Source organism: Heterodontus francisci, chromosome 5 (genome assembly GCF_036365525.1).
Source record: "Heterodontus francisci isolate sHetFra1 chromosome 5, sHetFra1.hap1, whole genome shotgun sequence".
Classification (NCBI taxonomy): domain Eukaryota; kingdom Metazoa; phylum Chordata; class Chondrichthyes; order Heterodontiformes; family Heterodontidae; genus Heterodontus; species Heterodontus francisci.
This window is the reverse complement of record NC_090375.1, coordinates 31,097,492-31,112,113: the sequence shown is the minus strand read 5'-3', so window position 1 is coordinate 31,112,113 and position 14,622 is coordinate 31,097,492. Positions and strand designations below refer to the sequence as shown.

At 42.4% G+C, this 14,622-nt stretch overlaps 1 protein-coding gene across 5 annotated transcripts in view; it reads left to right on the top strand.

Annotated features, from left to right (window-relative positions):
• LOC137369795 (receptor-type tyrosine-protein phosphatase mu-like) overlaps positions 1-14,622 on the top strand; it is a 991,520-nt gene that overhangs the window by 702,813 nt on the left and 274,085 nt on the right. For all 5 annotated transcript variants that reach the window (XM_068031279.1, XM_068031278.1, XM_068031276.1 and 2 more), the window contains one exon: positions 8,285-8,558. In XM_068031279.1, the coding sequence (XP_067887380.1) occupies positions 8,285-8,558 (274 nt within the window). The remainder of the gene's footprint in view (positions 1-8,284; positions 8,559-14,622) is intronic.

The window sequence follows — 14,622 nt, the reverse complement described above, 5'->3', positions numbered from 1 at the left end:
ATTTCTTCTCATCTCTGTCCTAAATAGTTTCCCCCTTATTTTGAAATTGTGTCCCCTGGTTCCAGACTCCCCAACCAGGGGAAACTTCTTAACTGCATTTACCCTGATTATCCCTTTAAGTATTTTGTAGATTTCAATGAGATCACCTTTCATTCTTCGAAACTCTAGAGAATACAGGCCCAGTTTCCCCAATCGCTCTTCATAGGACAGTCCCACCATCCTGGGAACACGTCTTCATTGCACTCCCTCTTTGGCAATAATATCCTTCCTAAGGTAAGGGGACCAAAACTGCACACAGTACCCCAGGTGCTGTCTAACGAAGGTTCTGTACAACTGAAGCTAGACTTCACTACTCCTGTACTCAAATCCTCTTGCGATAAAGGCCAACATACCATTAGCCTTCCAAATTGCTTGCTGCACCTGCATGCTAGCTTTCAGTGACTTATTGACAAGGACACCCAGATCCCTTTGTACATCTACACTTACTAATCTCTTACCATTAAGAAATACTCTGCACATCTATTCCTCCTACCAAAGTGGATAACCTCACATTTTTCCACATTATATTCCATCTGCCATGTTCTTGCCCACTCACGAAGTCTTTCCAAATCCCCTTGAAGCCGCTTTGCACCTTCCTCACAACACACATTCCCACCTTGTTTTGTGTCATCCGCAAACTTCGAAATACTACGTTTGATCCCCACATCCAAATCATTGATATATATTGTGACTAGCTGGGGCCCAAGTACTGATCCCTGCAGTACCCCACTAGTCACAGTCTGCCAGCGTGAGAATGACCCATTTATTCCTACTCTCAGTTTTTTGCCTGTTAACCAATCCTTTGGAAAGCACTTATGACTTTGGTGATATGATTTTTTATTTGTTCAGGTTTTTTTTTTGAAATAAAAACAGAAAGTGCTGTAAATACTCAGCAGTCAGGCAGCATCTGTGGAGAGAGAAGCAGAGTTAACATTTCAGGTCTGTGACCTTTCAACGGAACTTTTTTCTATGTTAATATGCGACCTGACAGATATAAGGCCACTGTATCGCCGCCACAATTTTACAATTTGAAAAGATGGGAAAGATCAGGTCAAAGCATTTGAAGTTCCTGAGGACGACCAGGACAAATTCACAGCATTCCCGTCTTCCAGTCGGAACAGCATGGAAACATTGAGTAATTGGGTCCTATAACCAAATTTCTCCTCCACGCGAAGGGCATGATGTCGACAAAGCAGGGCTACTTGGCGACAGAAATCCCAACTGCTGAGGTATGCCAGCCAATCAGAAGCTGGCAGCTCTTTAACTGAGCAGCGCCACTGTGGAGGCGGTGACTGCTGCCGGTACTGGACTCACTGGAGGCACTGGACACAGGCCACAGGTGAGTCAAGGTGGGAGGGTTTTTTAGGGTAAGTGTCACTGCAATTTAACGAGGGATCCGCCCCTGCTCCCGAAACTGGTAAGCAACCCACACGGGTTTCCTTGGCTTGCTCCCTGTGCGGCGACAGGCCCACCGCTGTCCTTCCCGCCTTGAACTTAATTTGGGAGGAGCAGGGCCTACCCCCGCCACCTTCTCAGCTCAAAAATTGTCGCGCGGGAGAGAATAAAATTAACTCCAACTCTATCAAGCACTTTTGACACTAAGGCATTAATACAGCATAAAGCTTTGCCTAAACTGGCTCATTAATGACTTTAAACCCTGCATCAGTATTGACATGACATTTCCATATCCCACACCATATCACCTTTGTGAGGGACACTGAGTTTAGTGGCATAGATTGGAAACTAAGGCCGGAATTTTTTGCTTGCCGGGCGGGAGCTGTCCACCAGCTGAAAACTCGGTGGCGATCCTGCCTCCGCCGAGCCTGGGGATCCAGGCAAGAGTTTACGGTCCCCAGGCCCTTAATTGGCCTTACGTGGGACTTCCACCTCATTGAGGCAGGAAGTCCCGCCTAATGGAGCTGCTGGCCAATCAGTGGGCCGGCAGCTCTTAGTCCCAATAGCGCCACTGGGAGTGGTGGCCATTACTGGGACTACACCCAGCTTCAAGATGAAGAGAAAGGTGAGTTTTTGGGGCCTCCCCGGGGTGATCGGTCGCACCCCACAGGGTGCCCGATCTGGAGGGCCACCCCTCAGGCCGTCAGAAGGCCGCCTGCTTCTATCAGGTGGCTTTTCTCGGGCCTGGGCTGCCTGCCTACCAATGGTAAAATCCCCGTGGCAGTGGGCAGAGGCCCTTAAGTGGCTGTTAATTGGCCACTTAAGGGCCTTGATTGGCCTGGGGTGGGTGGGCCGTTCCTCGCCGCCGGTGGACCGCGTAAAATGGTGGTGGAGGTGGGAGTGGGTCGGAAGGGCCCCTGAGCCTCCCACTCCATTTTACACCCCCCCCCCCCACCTTGACACCAGCCTGCTCTTTGCGAGGGGCGGGGGGGGGGGCGGGGAGGGAGTGTATAATTCCGGCCTAATTGCGAATCCTTACAGTTGGCAGGGAGATTATGCTTTCATGCCATTATTCAAACTCTTGTTCTAGGCATGAAAGAACAGTGTTCCAACCAATTGTGCTACAAAATTTTAAAAAAAATTCTTTCATGGGATGTGGGCATCGCTGGCAAGGTCAGCATTTGTTGCCCATCCCTAATTGCCTTTGACAACTGAGTGGCTTGCTAGGCATTTCAGAGGACAGTTAAGAGTCAACCACTTTGCTGTGGGTCTGGAGTTACATGCGGGCCAGACCAGGTAAGGCTGGCAGATTTCCTTCCCTCAAGGACGTTAGTGAACCAGGTGAGTTTTTACGACAATCAGTGATAGTTTCATGACACTATTACTGAGACTGGTTTGCAATTCCAGATTTTAAAATTAATTAATTGAAATTCGTAATTAGTTGAATTTAAATTCCGCCAGCTGCCGTGGAGGGATTTGAACCCGTCCACAGGGCATTGGCCTGGGCCTCTGGATTACTAGTTCTGTTACATGACCACCATGCCACCGTCTCCCCCTTAATCCACCAGAACTTTAATTGAATAATGAACACAAGAACACAATAAATAGGAGCAGGAGAAGACCATATGGCCCATCAAGCCTGCTCCGCCATCCAATACGATCATGACTGATCTTTCCTCCCTGCTCCCCATATCCCTTGATTCCCTGAGAGTCCAAAAATATGTCCATCCCAGCCTTAAATGTATTGAACGATGGATCATCCACAACCCTCTGGGGTAGAGAATTCCAAAGATTCACAACCCTTTGAGTGAAGAAATTTCTCCTCATCTCAGTCCTAAATGATTGGCCCTTTATGCTGAGACTGTGCCCCAAATTTTAGATTCCCTGACCAGCAGAAACAATCTCTGTGTCTGCCCTATCAAGCCCGTTCAGAATCTAATATGTTTCAATGAGATCACCTCTCATTCTTCTAATGTCCAGAGAATATAGGCCCACTTTACTCAGCCTCTCATCGTAGGACAGCTCCCTCACCCCAGGGACCAATTTAGTGAGCATTTGCTGCACCATCTCCAATGCAAGTATATCCTTTCTTAAATGTGGAGACCAAAACTGCACACAGCACTCCAGATGTGGTCTCACCAAAGTCCTGTACATTTGCAGCAAGACTTCTTTATTCCTGTACTCCAATCCCCTTGCAATAAAGGCCAACATTCCAGCATTTTCCCAATGACTAAAGCTAGGCTAACTGACCTGAAGTTCCCTGTTTTCTCTCTCCCTCCTTTCTCGAAAAGTGGTGTAACATTTGCCAAAACCAATCTGATGGGACTGTTCCAGAATCGAAGGAACTTTGGAAAACTATAGCTAGCACATCCACTATCTCTGCAGGTATCTCGTTTAGAACCCTAAGTTGTGGGCCATTAGGTCCCGGGGTTTTGTCAGATTTTAGTCGGTTGAGTTTCTCGAACATTTTTCTCTGCTGATATTAATTTCCTCACTCTTTTTAGCCCCTAGGTTACTGTTTGTTTCTTCTACTAAACTTGTGTCTTCTACTGTGAAAATAGACACATAATATTTGTTCAATGCTTCTGCCATTTCCTCAGTCCCCATGATAATTTCTCCAGTCTCTACTTCTAACCGACCAACGTTTACTTTAGCTACTCTCTTCCTTTTTATATACCCATAAAAGCTTATAATCTGATTTATATTACTGGCTAGATTACTCTCATATTCTCTTTTTTCCTTTTGTTAATCAACTTTTTTGTAGCCCTTTTGTTTCTAAAACACTCCTAATCTTCCGACTTGCTACTCTTTTTGGCAACATTGTAAGCCTTTTCTTTTAATCTAATACTATCCTTAACTTCCTGGGCGAGCCATAGATGGGTCTTTCTTGCTGGGTTTTTTTTAATGGATTGTATTTTTGTCGAACATTTTGCATTGTTTCTATGAAGGTTTCCCACTGTTCATTTACCAACATACTTTTTAGTCTGTTTACCCAATTTACCTTAGCTACATAATTGGCTTTAAGTTTAAGATTCTTGTTTGTCATTGGAGTATGTTGCTTTCAAACTTAACATGGAATTTAATGGTATTATGATCACTATTTCCCAGTGGATCTTTTACTAGGATATTACTAATTAACCCTGTTTCATTATACTATGCTAGATCTAAGATCTCTGTATCCCTAGTCGATTCCACATTGTATTGTTCCAAGAAACTTTCCAGAAAACATTCTACCAACTCATTTTCTATTCCACTGTTGCCAATTTCATTGTTCCAGTGTATAGGAAGAGTAAAGTCCCCCACAATTATTACATTGCCTTTGTTACAAGCTCCAATAGTTTCTTGTTTAATGCTCTTTCCAACAGTATAATTACTGTTAGGGGGCCTATAAACTAGTCCCACCAGTGTTTTCTGATGCCTGCTATTCCTTATTTCCACCCAGACTGACTCTACTTCATGATCTTCTGAGGCCAGATCCTTTCTCATTAATGTCCTTGTGTCATCCTTTACTATCAGTGCTACCCCTCCACTTTTGCCATTCTCTCTGTCTTTCCAAAATATTGTGTATCCTGGAATATTTATTTCCTAACCTTGATCACCTTCTAACCATGTCTCTGTAATGGTGATTAGATCTAAATCTCTATTTATGCCACGAGTTCATCTATTTTATTGCAGATGCTTCGCACATTCAGATAAAGAATCTTTAATTTCATTTTTTACTTCTATTCCCTGAAATTACCTTATTCACTGATGACAATTTTTGTTAAACTCTCTGTCCCTTCCTGTCCTATTCTGCTTGTCTTTACCCACAATGCTATACTGTTCCGATGCCTCAACTTTTCTCTTTGGATTTCTAAATCTCCCACCTTCTGTTAGTTCACAACTTCTAGCCTTATTTGCTGGCGCACTGCTAAGTTTGCACGCTCTGTCCCTTCCTGCCATACTCTGATTATCATTACCCTTATTGCTGTCTTGCTCTCGTGCCTTCTCCTCTCTCTTTAAACTATCACATCTTCTCTCACTTGATAACTCACCAGAACACTGGTCCCAGCATGGTTCGAGTGAAGACCGTCCCAACGGTACAGCTCCCACTTTCCCCAGTACTGGTGCCAATGCCCCATGAATCGAAACCAATTTCTCCCACATCAATTTTTGAGCCATGCATTTAACTCTCTAATCTTATTTACCCTACACCAAATTGCTCATGGCTCAATTAATAACCCAAAGATTATTCCCTTTGAGGTTCTGCTTTTTAATTTAGCCATTAGATGCTCATACCCCCTATGAAGAACCACTTTACTAACCCTATCTGTGTCATTGGTACCCACGTGGACCATGACAACTGGATCCTCCCTCTCCCACTGCAAGTTCCTCTCCAGCCCTGAGCAGATGTCCCGAACTCTGGCATCAGGCAGGCATCACAGCCTTCTGGACTCTCGCTCTTGCCTGCAGAGAACAGTGTCTATCTCCCTCACCAAACTATCTCCACGTTCCTATTTACTTCCCCCATTGATTGGCTTCCTGTAGCACAGTGTCTTGGTCAGTTTGCTCATCCAAACTAGAGCCCTCGCTCTCATCCATACAAGTAGAAAGAACTTCAAACCTATTGGACAATTGCAAGGGCTGAGGCTCCTCCATTTCTGCCTTCTCGATCCCCTTACCTACCTCACTCGTAGCCATACCATCTGGTCCCTGACCATTGACCAAATCAGAAGACCTTATCCGAAGGGGTGTGATGGTCTAATGGAACAAAGTGTCCAAATAACCTTCTCCCTCCCTGATGCATCACAGTATCTGTAGCTCAGCCTCCAACTCATCAACTCTGAGCTGAAGCTCCTCGAGCCACAGGCACTTGCCACTCGCAGACATGATTGCCGTGGATCACACTAGAATCCACCAACTTCCACATGCTGCAGCCGCAACACATCTCCTGCCCTGCCATCTTTATAATGTGATAATTAATTTATTTTTCTTAATTAATTTATCATTAATTAATGCCACTACTACTTAGTTCCACTACTAGTAAGCTTTACTACTGCTGGTAAACCTTACCACAGCTAATAAAACCTTACTAATAAATCACCTGAGTCTCAGAAGATTCTTAATCTTATTACTTCAATTAACGTTATACTAACCCCAATTAAAATTCCTTCGTTTAGATAAGAGAAAAAGAGAAAATGTTCACCAACCAATCACCTCCCTACTTTGCTGGAACATCACACATCAATTCCTTTTCCCCCCTCTGCACCAAATTCCCACGTGAGCCAAATTTCCATCTTGACATTCTGACTACGTCTCACTCTGGCAAAGTCTCCTCTCTGCCTGCCCCTCACTCCCTATTAGGTTGAAGTTGCACTGTGCAGTGTTAGTAACAAATGCATTAAGCCATTCATATAACTTTCTTGGTTTACTATTTTAGCAAAGGAAAATTTTGGCAAACAGCAGACAAAGGAATTCCACACAATAGGATCCAATTTGGCCCACCGAACCTGTTTTGCCATTTTTGCTAGCCATGGCTTCCAATCATATTTCCCTACCTTTTCTCTTAATCCCTTAATAGTTTGTGTCAAAAATGAAGATTTTTAAAATCTTTTGCTGATTATTTATTAGATTCTGTCATGCTGGTGAGGATATATACAGAGAAAAACTAAAGCTTATGTAAAGAAAAATAGCTAATTTGTGAACTTAGGTGTCAAGCAAGGTCTATTTTCTGTGTGCTTGATCATCTCCAGAGGATAGCTGCACTAGAGCCATTAGGAGTGAAAAAGGTGTGAGCTGGTTCTTAAGACGGGGTCATTTATGAATACAGAGCCAGCAGGGTGGTCTGCACCCCTGGGGTATACCTGCTTTTCTTCTATTACATTCCTGGGCCATGGTAACCTCTTTTAACAATTTTCCATTTTTCTGTCACCCTCTGCTATTTTGCTGTAATCATTTGCACCTGATCTGGAACCATCATTTTTTTTCTATATTAGTTTTTTTATCATCTTTTGCTTTGCACCATTATCTCTTTTGTCATTTAATCATCCTTGCCCTCCGTCTTTCACAAACTGGTCCCTTTTGCTATTTTTCTCCCTCCCACCTTACCCTGGCTCTGTATTTGCTTAAATGCTGTTCATCTCTATTCTGATAGAGGGTATATTTTCTATCTCATTGAATTTTTTATGGCATCAGAATATGTTACATTAAAATGAGTTGCATTCTCTTAAACATGCTGCGCTTAATGTGCATAAATAATAGTTTGACGGCATCATTCTTTAATTTTCATAGCATTAATAAGATGCTGAGAGGTTTAAAGATGATCGATGATGCATGTTTTCTGCTTTCATTGGACCTGATCATTTGCACTGATTTCCACTTGTTTTCCAACATTTTTCAATGTTGTGGCTTAGGCTAATAAGATCCTGAGGAAATTTCGGCGTGAAGGGCCATCAACACAGTCGGCATAAAAACAGGGGGAACGTCAATGTATTGTCAGCATAACCACCTTGACATAAGTCTGGGATGAGTCAACTGACTCATACTGTCCTGGCTCATAGTAGTGGCAACATAAACTGATCCAGATAGCTAAAATGCATATTGCGTCTATCCTTTGGTTGCTGTGGTGAGTTTAATTCTTTGTGAATTAAGTTTAGTTGCAAGGTAACAATTTTAAGATAAGTCAAGCCAAGAACCTTTCCATGGAAAAATGGGTCAAAATCCCAAAACATGGACCACATTAGAACTTCAAAACGAGCAGACCCCTACATGGGAGGAGTTACGATCTTCAAAAAGATCCCTGTAATTGTTGCTGCAGTCAATTAATCTTGTTAATGCAGTGGTTCATTTTTTTTCTCTGTTTCGTTATTAGTGCCTATCAGGTAATTGTGGAAGAAGAGCGTCCACGCAGAACCAAGAAGGCAACTGATGTTCTGGACTGCTACTTTGTTCCCGTCACCTACCAGAACGCCTCTATTTCAGACTCCCCTCATTATTTTGCTGCCGAATTTCCACCAGATGCTCTTCAAGCAGCCCAACCATTTACCGTTGGAGATAACAAGACATACAGTGGCTACTGGAATGCCCCGCTTCTCCCTCATAAAAGTTACAGCATTTACTTTCAAGCAGTGAGCAAAGCCAATGGGGTAAGTGTCCACATCTGTAACTGTTGGGTGCAACCATAAAATATCCAATATTTATTTTATTTCAGTCCATTAGTCAATATATTGCCATCTGTTTGACCGTATGCTTTATGTAAAAATGAAAAACCCTTGGCTTGCCATTCTCCACTGGCGCCCATTCACTTCTGTTATGGCAAGTTATGGCCTGCTGCTTGGTGGTTTGTCTATACTGATGGTGGTAATGACTGCACAGGGACAAAGCTTGCAGTGGCAAGTATATCAAGGTAAATTGTAATACTGAAGCAACTAACTTGAGCATTGACTCAGAGTACAGAGCCATCTGGAGTAAAGGCTTAGTAATTACTTGTACATATCATTTACCCACACATTATATCACTTCTATTTTTGGACCTGAAAAGCAGTAAGTTTAGTTACTGTAAAGCAGCTTTGCTTGAAATATAATGAATTCCTTCTCTACATCCAAGAAGCACATTGCTCATCTGCCTTGATCAAATTGATATATTTGGTTTCCTGTAGCAACTGCGTACTATGAGATAATGAGTAATATTCGTGCCTCACAAGTGCAGTGGCTATCTCCAACAAAACCGTATCTAACCACCTCCCCTTAACATTCAACTGCATTACCATTGTTGAATTGCCCCACTATCAATATCCCAGTGAGAGCAATCCACTTGGCCCTCATTGACTAGAAACCTAATTGGATCAGGCACAGAAATACCGTGGCAACAAGTACAGGTCAGAGGCTGGGTATTCTGTGGCAGGTAACTTCCCAAAGCTTTTCCACCATCTACTAGTCACAAGTCAGGAGTGTAAGGGAATACTCTCCATTTGCCTGGATGTGTGTAGCTCCAATAACCCTCAAGAAACCTGACACCATCCAGGAAATAACAGCCCACTTGATTGACACCCTATCCACTACCTTAAACATTCATTCCCGCCAGCACTGGCACACAGTGGCTCCACTGTGTACCATCTAAAGGATACAATGCAGCAACTCATCAAATCTGCTTCGACAGCACCTTCCAAGCCCACAACCTCTACCACCTAGAAGGACATGGGAACACCACCATCTGCAAGTTCCCCTCCAGGTCGCTCACCAACCTGACTTGGAAATATATCAATGTTACTTCATTGTCACTGGGTCAAAATCCTGGAACTTCCTCCTTAACAGCACTGCGGGTGTACCTACACCACAAGGACTGCAGCGGTTCAAGAAGGCGGCTCACGAAGGATGTCAGTGGAAGTAAATATCAGGGGAGATACATTGCCCATTTTAAACAATCACCCAAAGTCAAAATTACCCCCAAATTAGTGCAATAGAAGACCAGTTTTGAGTCTGCACCCTTTCCATGAGCTTCCTCTTAACAGCGAAAATTTGTATTTATAAAGTGCCTTTAACATAGTAAAAAGTCCCAAGGTGCTTAACCATTAATAGTTAATCACAAAATTGGCATAAAAGAATGTGGATTATTTTTCAATGCTGTCAGAAATCAAAAGTTTGAGCATACATTAGAAAATAAGTAAATAAATAAGTCCTTATTTACTCGTATTTAGAATTAAAGATCAGTTCCTTGGGCATTCTGATGGAAAGATCACTGCAGTACTGTTAGCTGTAATGATGCTTTGTGCAATGATGCAGAAAGAACTCAAGTAGGATGTGTACAAAGTTTGGGAAAAAAAATGTCAGTGACTTCAAAATTATTGCCTCTGAGTCCATGGGGAGGCGGGGTGGGGGTGGTGCAGGTGGAGACCGTGGCATAGTGGTAATGCCACTGAACTGGTATCCATAGGCCCAAGCTAATGCCCTGGGGACACAGGTTCAAATTCCACCGCAGCAGCTAGTGGAATTTAAATTCAATTAATTAATAAATTCAATTAATCAATAAAAGTCTGGAATTGAAAGCTGGTCTCAGTAATGGTGCCATGAAACTATCACCGATTGTCGTAAAAACTCATCTGGCACACTAATGTCCTTTAGGGAAGGAAATCTGCTGTCCTTACCTGGTCTGGCCTACATGTGACTCCAGAACGACAGCAATGTAATTCATTCTTAACTGTCCTCTAAAAGGGCCTAGCAAGCCACTCAGTTCAAGGGCAATTAGGGTTGGGCAATAAATGCTGGCCTAGCCAGCAACGCCCACATCCCACAAATGAATCAAAAAAAAGTGGCTAATCAACATGGATGATGTTAGGAAGTAAATGTTGTTTGGCAGGCAGTTGTTAGGGTACAACTTTGCCAAACCTAATCCAGAAATTATCTGTTGTCCACAGAGTTCACTTTCTACAGAGTTCTGTTGGAGATTAATGAAGAAGGGATTTCTGTGTTTCAAAAGGGCATCACACCTCAATAGCTAATCAAGTCACCAGTTTTTGCCAAATAGAACCATAGAACCAAGGAACAATTACGGCACAGAAGGAGTCCATTCAGCCCATTGTGTCCGTGCCAGCCGAAAAAACTAGCTGCCCAATCTAATCCCACTTTCCAGCACCTGGTCCATAGCCTTGTAAGTTATAGCACTTTAGGTACATGTGCAGGTACCTTTTAAAAGAATTGAGTGTTTCTGCCTCCACCACTGCTCCTGGCAGTGAATTCTAGGCACCCACCACCCTCTGGATGAAAATGTTTTTCCTCATGTCCCCTCTAATCCTTCTACCAATCTCCTTAAATCTGTGCTTCCTGGTAACTGACCTCCTGCTAGGGGAAACAGGTCCTTCCTGTCGACTCTATCTAGGCCCCTCATAATTTTGTACACTTCAATTAAGTCACCCCTCAGCCTCCTCAGTTCCAGGGAAAACAACCCTGGCCGATCCAATCTTCCGTCATAGCTGCAACTTTCAAGCCCTGGTAACATTCTTGTAAGTTCCCTCTGAACTCTATCCAGAGCAATTATGTCTTTCTTGTAATGTGGTGACCAGAACTGTACACAATACTCCAGTTGTGGCCTAACCAGTGTTTTATATAGTTCCGGCATTACATCCCTGCTTTTGTATTCTATGCCTCGGCCAATAAAGCAAAGCATTCCATATGCCTTCTTCACCACTCTATCTACCTGTCCTGCCACATTCAGGGACCTGTGGACGTGCACTCCAAGGTCTCTCACTTCTTCTACCCCTCTCAATTTCCTCCTGTTTATTATGTATTCCCTCGCTTTATTTGCCTCCCCAAATGTATTACTTCACACTTCTCTGGATTGAATTCCATTTGCCACTTTCCCGCACACTCAATCAAACTATTAATATCTTTCTGAAGTCTACAGCTATCCCCTTCACTATTAACTACATGGCCAATTTTTGTGTCATCAGCAGTTTCCAATTATGCCTCCTACATTTAAGTCCAAATCATTAATATATACCACAAACAGCAAGGGACCTAATACTGAGCCCTGTGGAACGCCACTGGAAACAGCTTTCCATTCGCAAAAACATCTGTCAACTACTACCCTTTGCTTCCTGTCCCTGAGCCAATTCTGGATCCAACCTGCCACATTCCCCTGTATCCCCTGGGCTTTCATTTTACTGACCAGTCTGCCATGCGGGACCTTGTCAAATGCCTTACTCAAGTCCATGTAGACCACATCTACTGTACTACCCTCATCAGTCCTTCTTGTTACTTCCTCAAAAAACTGAATCAAGTTAGTAAGACACGACCTTCCCTTAACAAGTCCATGCTGACTATCCCTGATTAATCCGTGCTTTTCTAAGTGGCAGTTTATCCTGTCCCTCAGAATTGATTCTAACAATTTACCCATCACCGAGGTCAGACTGATTTGCCTATAATTATTTGGCCTATCCCTCGCACCCTTTTTAAACAATGGTACAACATTTGCAGACCTCCAATCATCTGGTACCTCACCTGTATCTAGTGAAGATTTGAAGATGATCCTCAGCGCATCCGTTATTTCCTCCCTGGCTTCCTTTAATATCCTGGGATGCAATCCATTCGGCCGTGGCGATTTATCCACTTTCAAGGATGTCAGACCTTCTAGTACTTCCTCTGTCATTATGCTTATTGTATCTAATATTTCACACTCCTCCTCTTTAACTACAATGTCTGCATCAACCCTCACCTTTGTGAAGACAGAGACCAAGTACTCATTAAGAACCCTGCCCACATCTTCTGCATCCATGCATAAGTTCCCTTGTACATCTCTGATAGGCCCTACCCTTTCCTTAGTTATCCTCTTGCTCTTAATGTACTGATAAAACATCTTCGTGTTTTCTTTGATTTTACCTGCCAATAATTTTTTATGGCCTCTCTTTGCTTTTCTAATTTCCTTTTTTACTTCACCCCTGCACTTTCTACACTTCTCTCGGCTTTCTAAAGTATTGAGATATTTATGATCATCATAAGCTTTCTTTTTTGCTTTAACTTACCCTGTAAGCTTCTAGATTACCAGTGGGCTCTAGATTTGGCAGTACCACCCTATATCTTTGTGGGGACATGCCTACGCTGTGCCTGTATTATCTCGCTTTTGTATGCCTCTCACTGGTTTGCCACTGATTTTCCTTCAAGTAGCTGTATCCAGTCCACTTTCGCCTGGTCACCTCTCAATGTCATAAAATTTGCCTTCCCCCAATTTAGAACCCTTGCTCCTATTTTATCTTTGTCCTTTTCCATGATTATGCTAAAACTAACTATTATGGTCACTATCTCCAAAATGAACATAGATGTAAAATTACATTGTTCATGGATAACATATACTTTTTAAAAACTCAAGTTAGTATTGACCTGGCAGTCCAGGGACATGGCATGTTAGCACAAAATGTGCTTCAGCACAAAGTAGAAAGATTCAGGATTGTGTGCATATTCCCCACTCAGCTAATTCAACAGAATTACTGTGAGGCAGACATCAAGCGGAAGAGAGAGATTTCCCTATGGAAGGAGATAAAACTAGGACGTTGAGTCACCTTGGGTGTATTATGACATAATGTTGAACTTTGGTGTTCAGGTAGCATTGTGTGAGGCATTGGAGCAAATTAATAGCACAGGGTAGGGAGGTAGAGCAAAAAAGTATTAAAAATGGACGAACTAACAATCTCTGAAGCAAAGCATTTTGTGTTGAATTAAGTGTACGTTAATTCCTGTTTTCCTCTCCTCATAAGAAGGATAAATATTCCTTGAAAGGTGGTGTAAACTTAAAAGAAATTGCCTGTCAGCATTTAGCAAATCTAAAGAGACACTGAAAGAAAATAATATCCCTCCTGATATTCTTGCATATAAATTGCACAGAATTTTCACCTTCAGGAGATAATTAATGGGCAGTATTAATTCATAATTATAATTGCATTTCTTTGGGGTGTTTTTGTTATGAAAACCTTATAATAATGCCAATCTTTCACAGTGCTTTTACTGAGTGTCTAGTGTACTCCTGGTCACTTGGGAACTGTTGCCCAAGTTACCCACAGCAAATTAGGAAGCAATGTCAGCTTATTCCTTTGAATTTTTTTTTTACCAGCATCAAGATTCAGTGTTCACCTTTTTCTAACATTGGCAAATATAATGATTAAATGATTTTCATCGCAAAGTTACTATGTGATCTAGGAGTTGTTTTTCTTTTTATTTCAGCTTGGCTCAGCTAGTAGCAATCTTTGGATGAGAAGGTTATAGATCTGAGCCCTACACCAATGCTTGTGCATTTTATCTGAGCACGCTGCTTTGTCAAGGAACTGACCTTTGCATAGGTTGTCCTATCCATCTATTTGGCATGATGTTAAAGATCCCATAGCACTAGAATACTAGTCACTGTGTTTTAAATGTAATTCATTCTGTGAAGTACTTTGACTTTGCCAAATGATATATAACTGTATTGATGTTAACTGTTAGTTCTAATGCTTGGCAAGTCTGTTAACTGGAATAGTTCCGTTTCCTGTGCTTCTTCGTGCACATCCTTCTCCTCCTCTCTCAACCATGACAAGGTCCCTTTCATTCTCACCAACTGCCCAATCAGCTTCACCAGAATTAAAAATGGACGAATTAACAATCTCTGAAGCAAAGCAGTTTGTGTTGAATTAAGTATATGTTTAGTCATGTTTTCTTCTCCTCATAAGAAGAGTAAATATTCCTTGA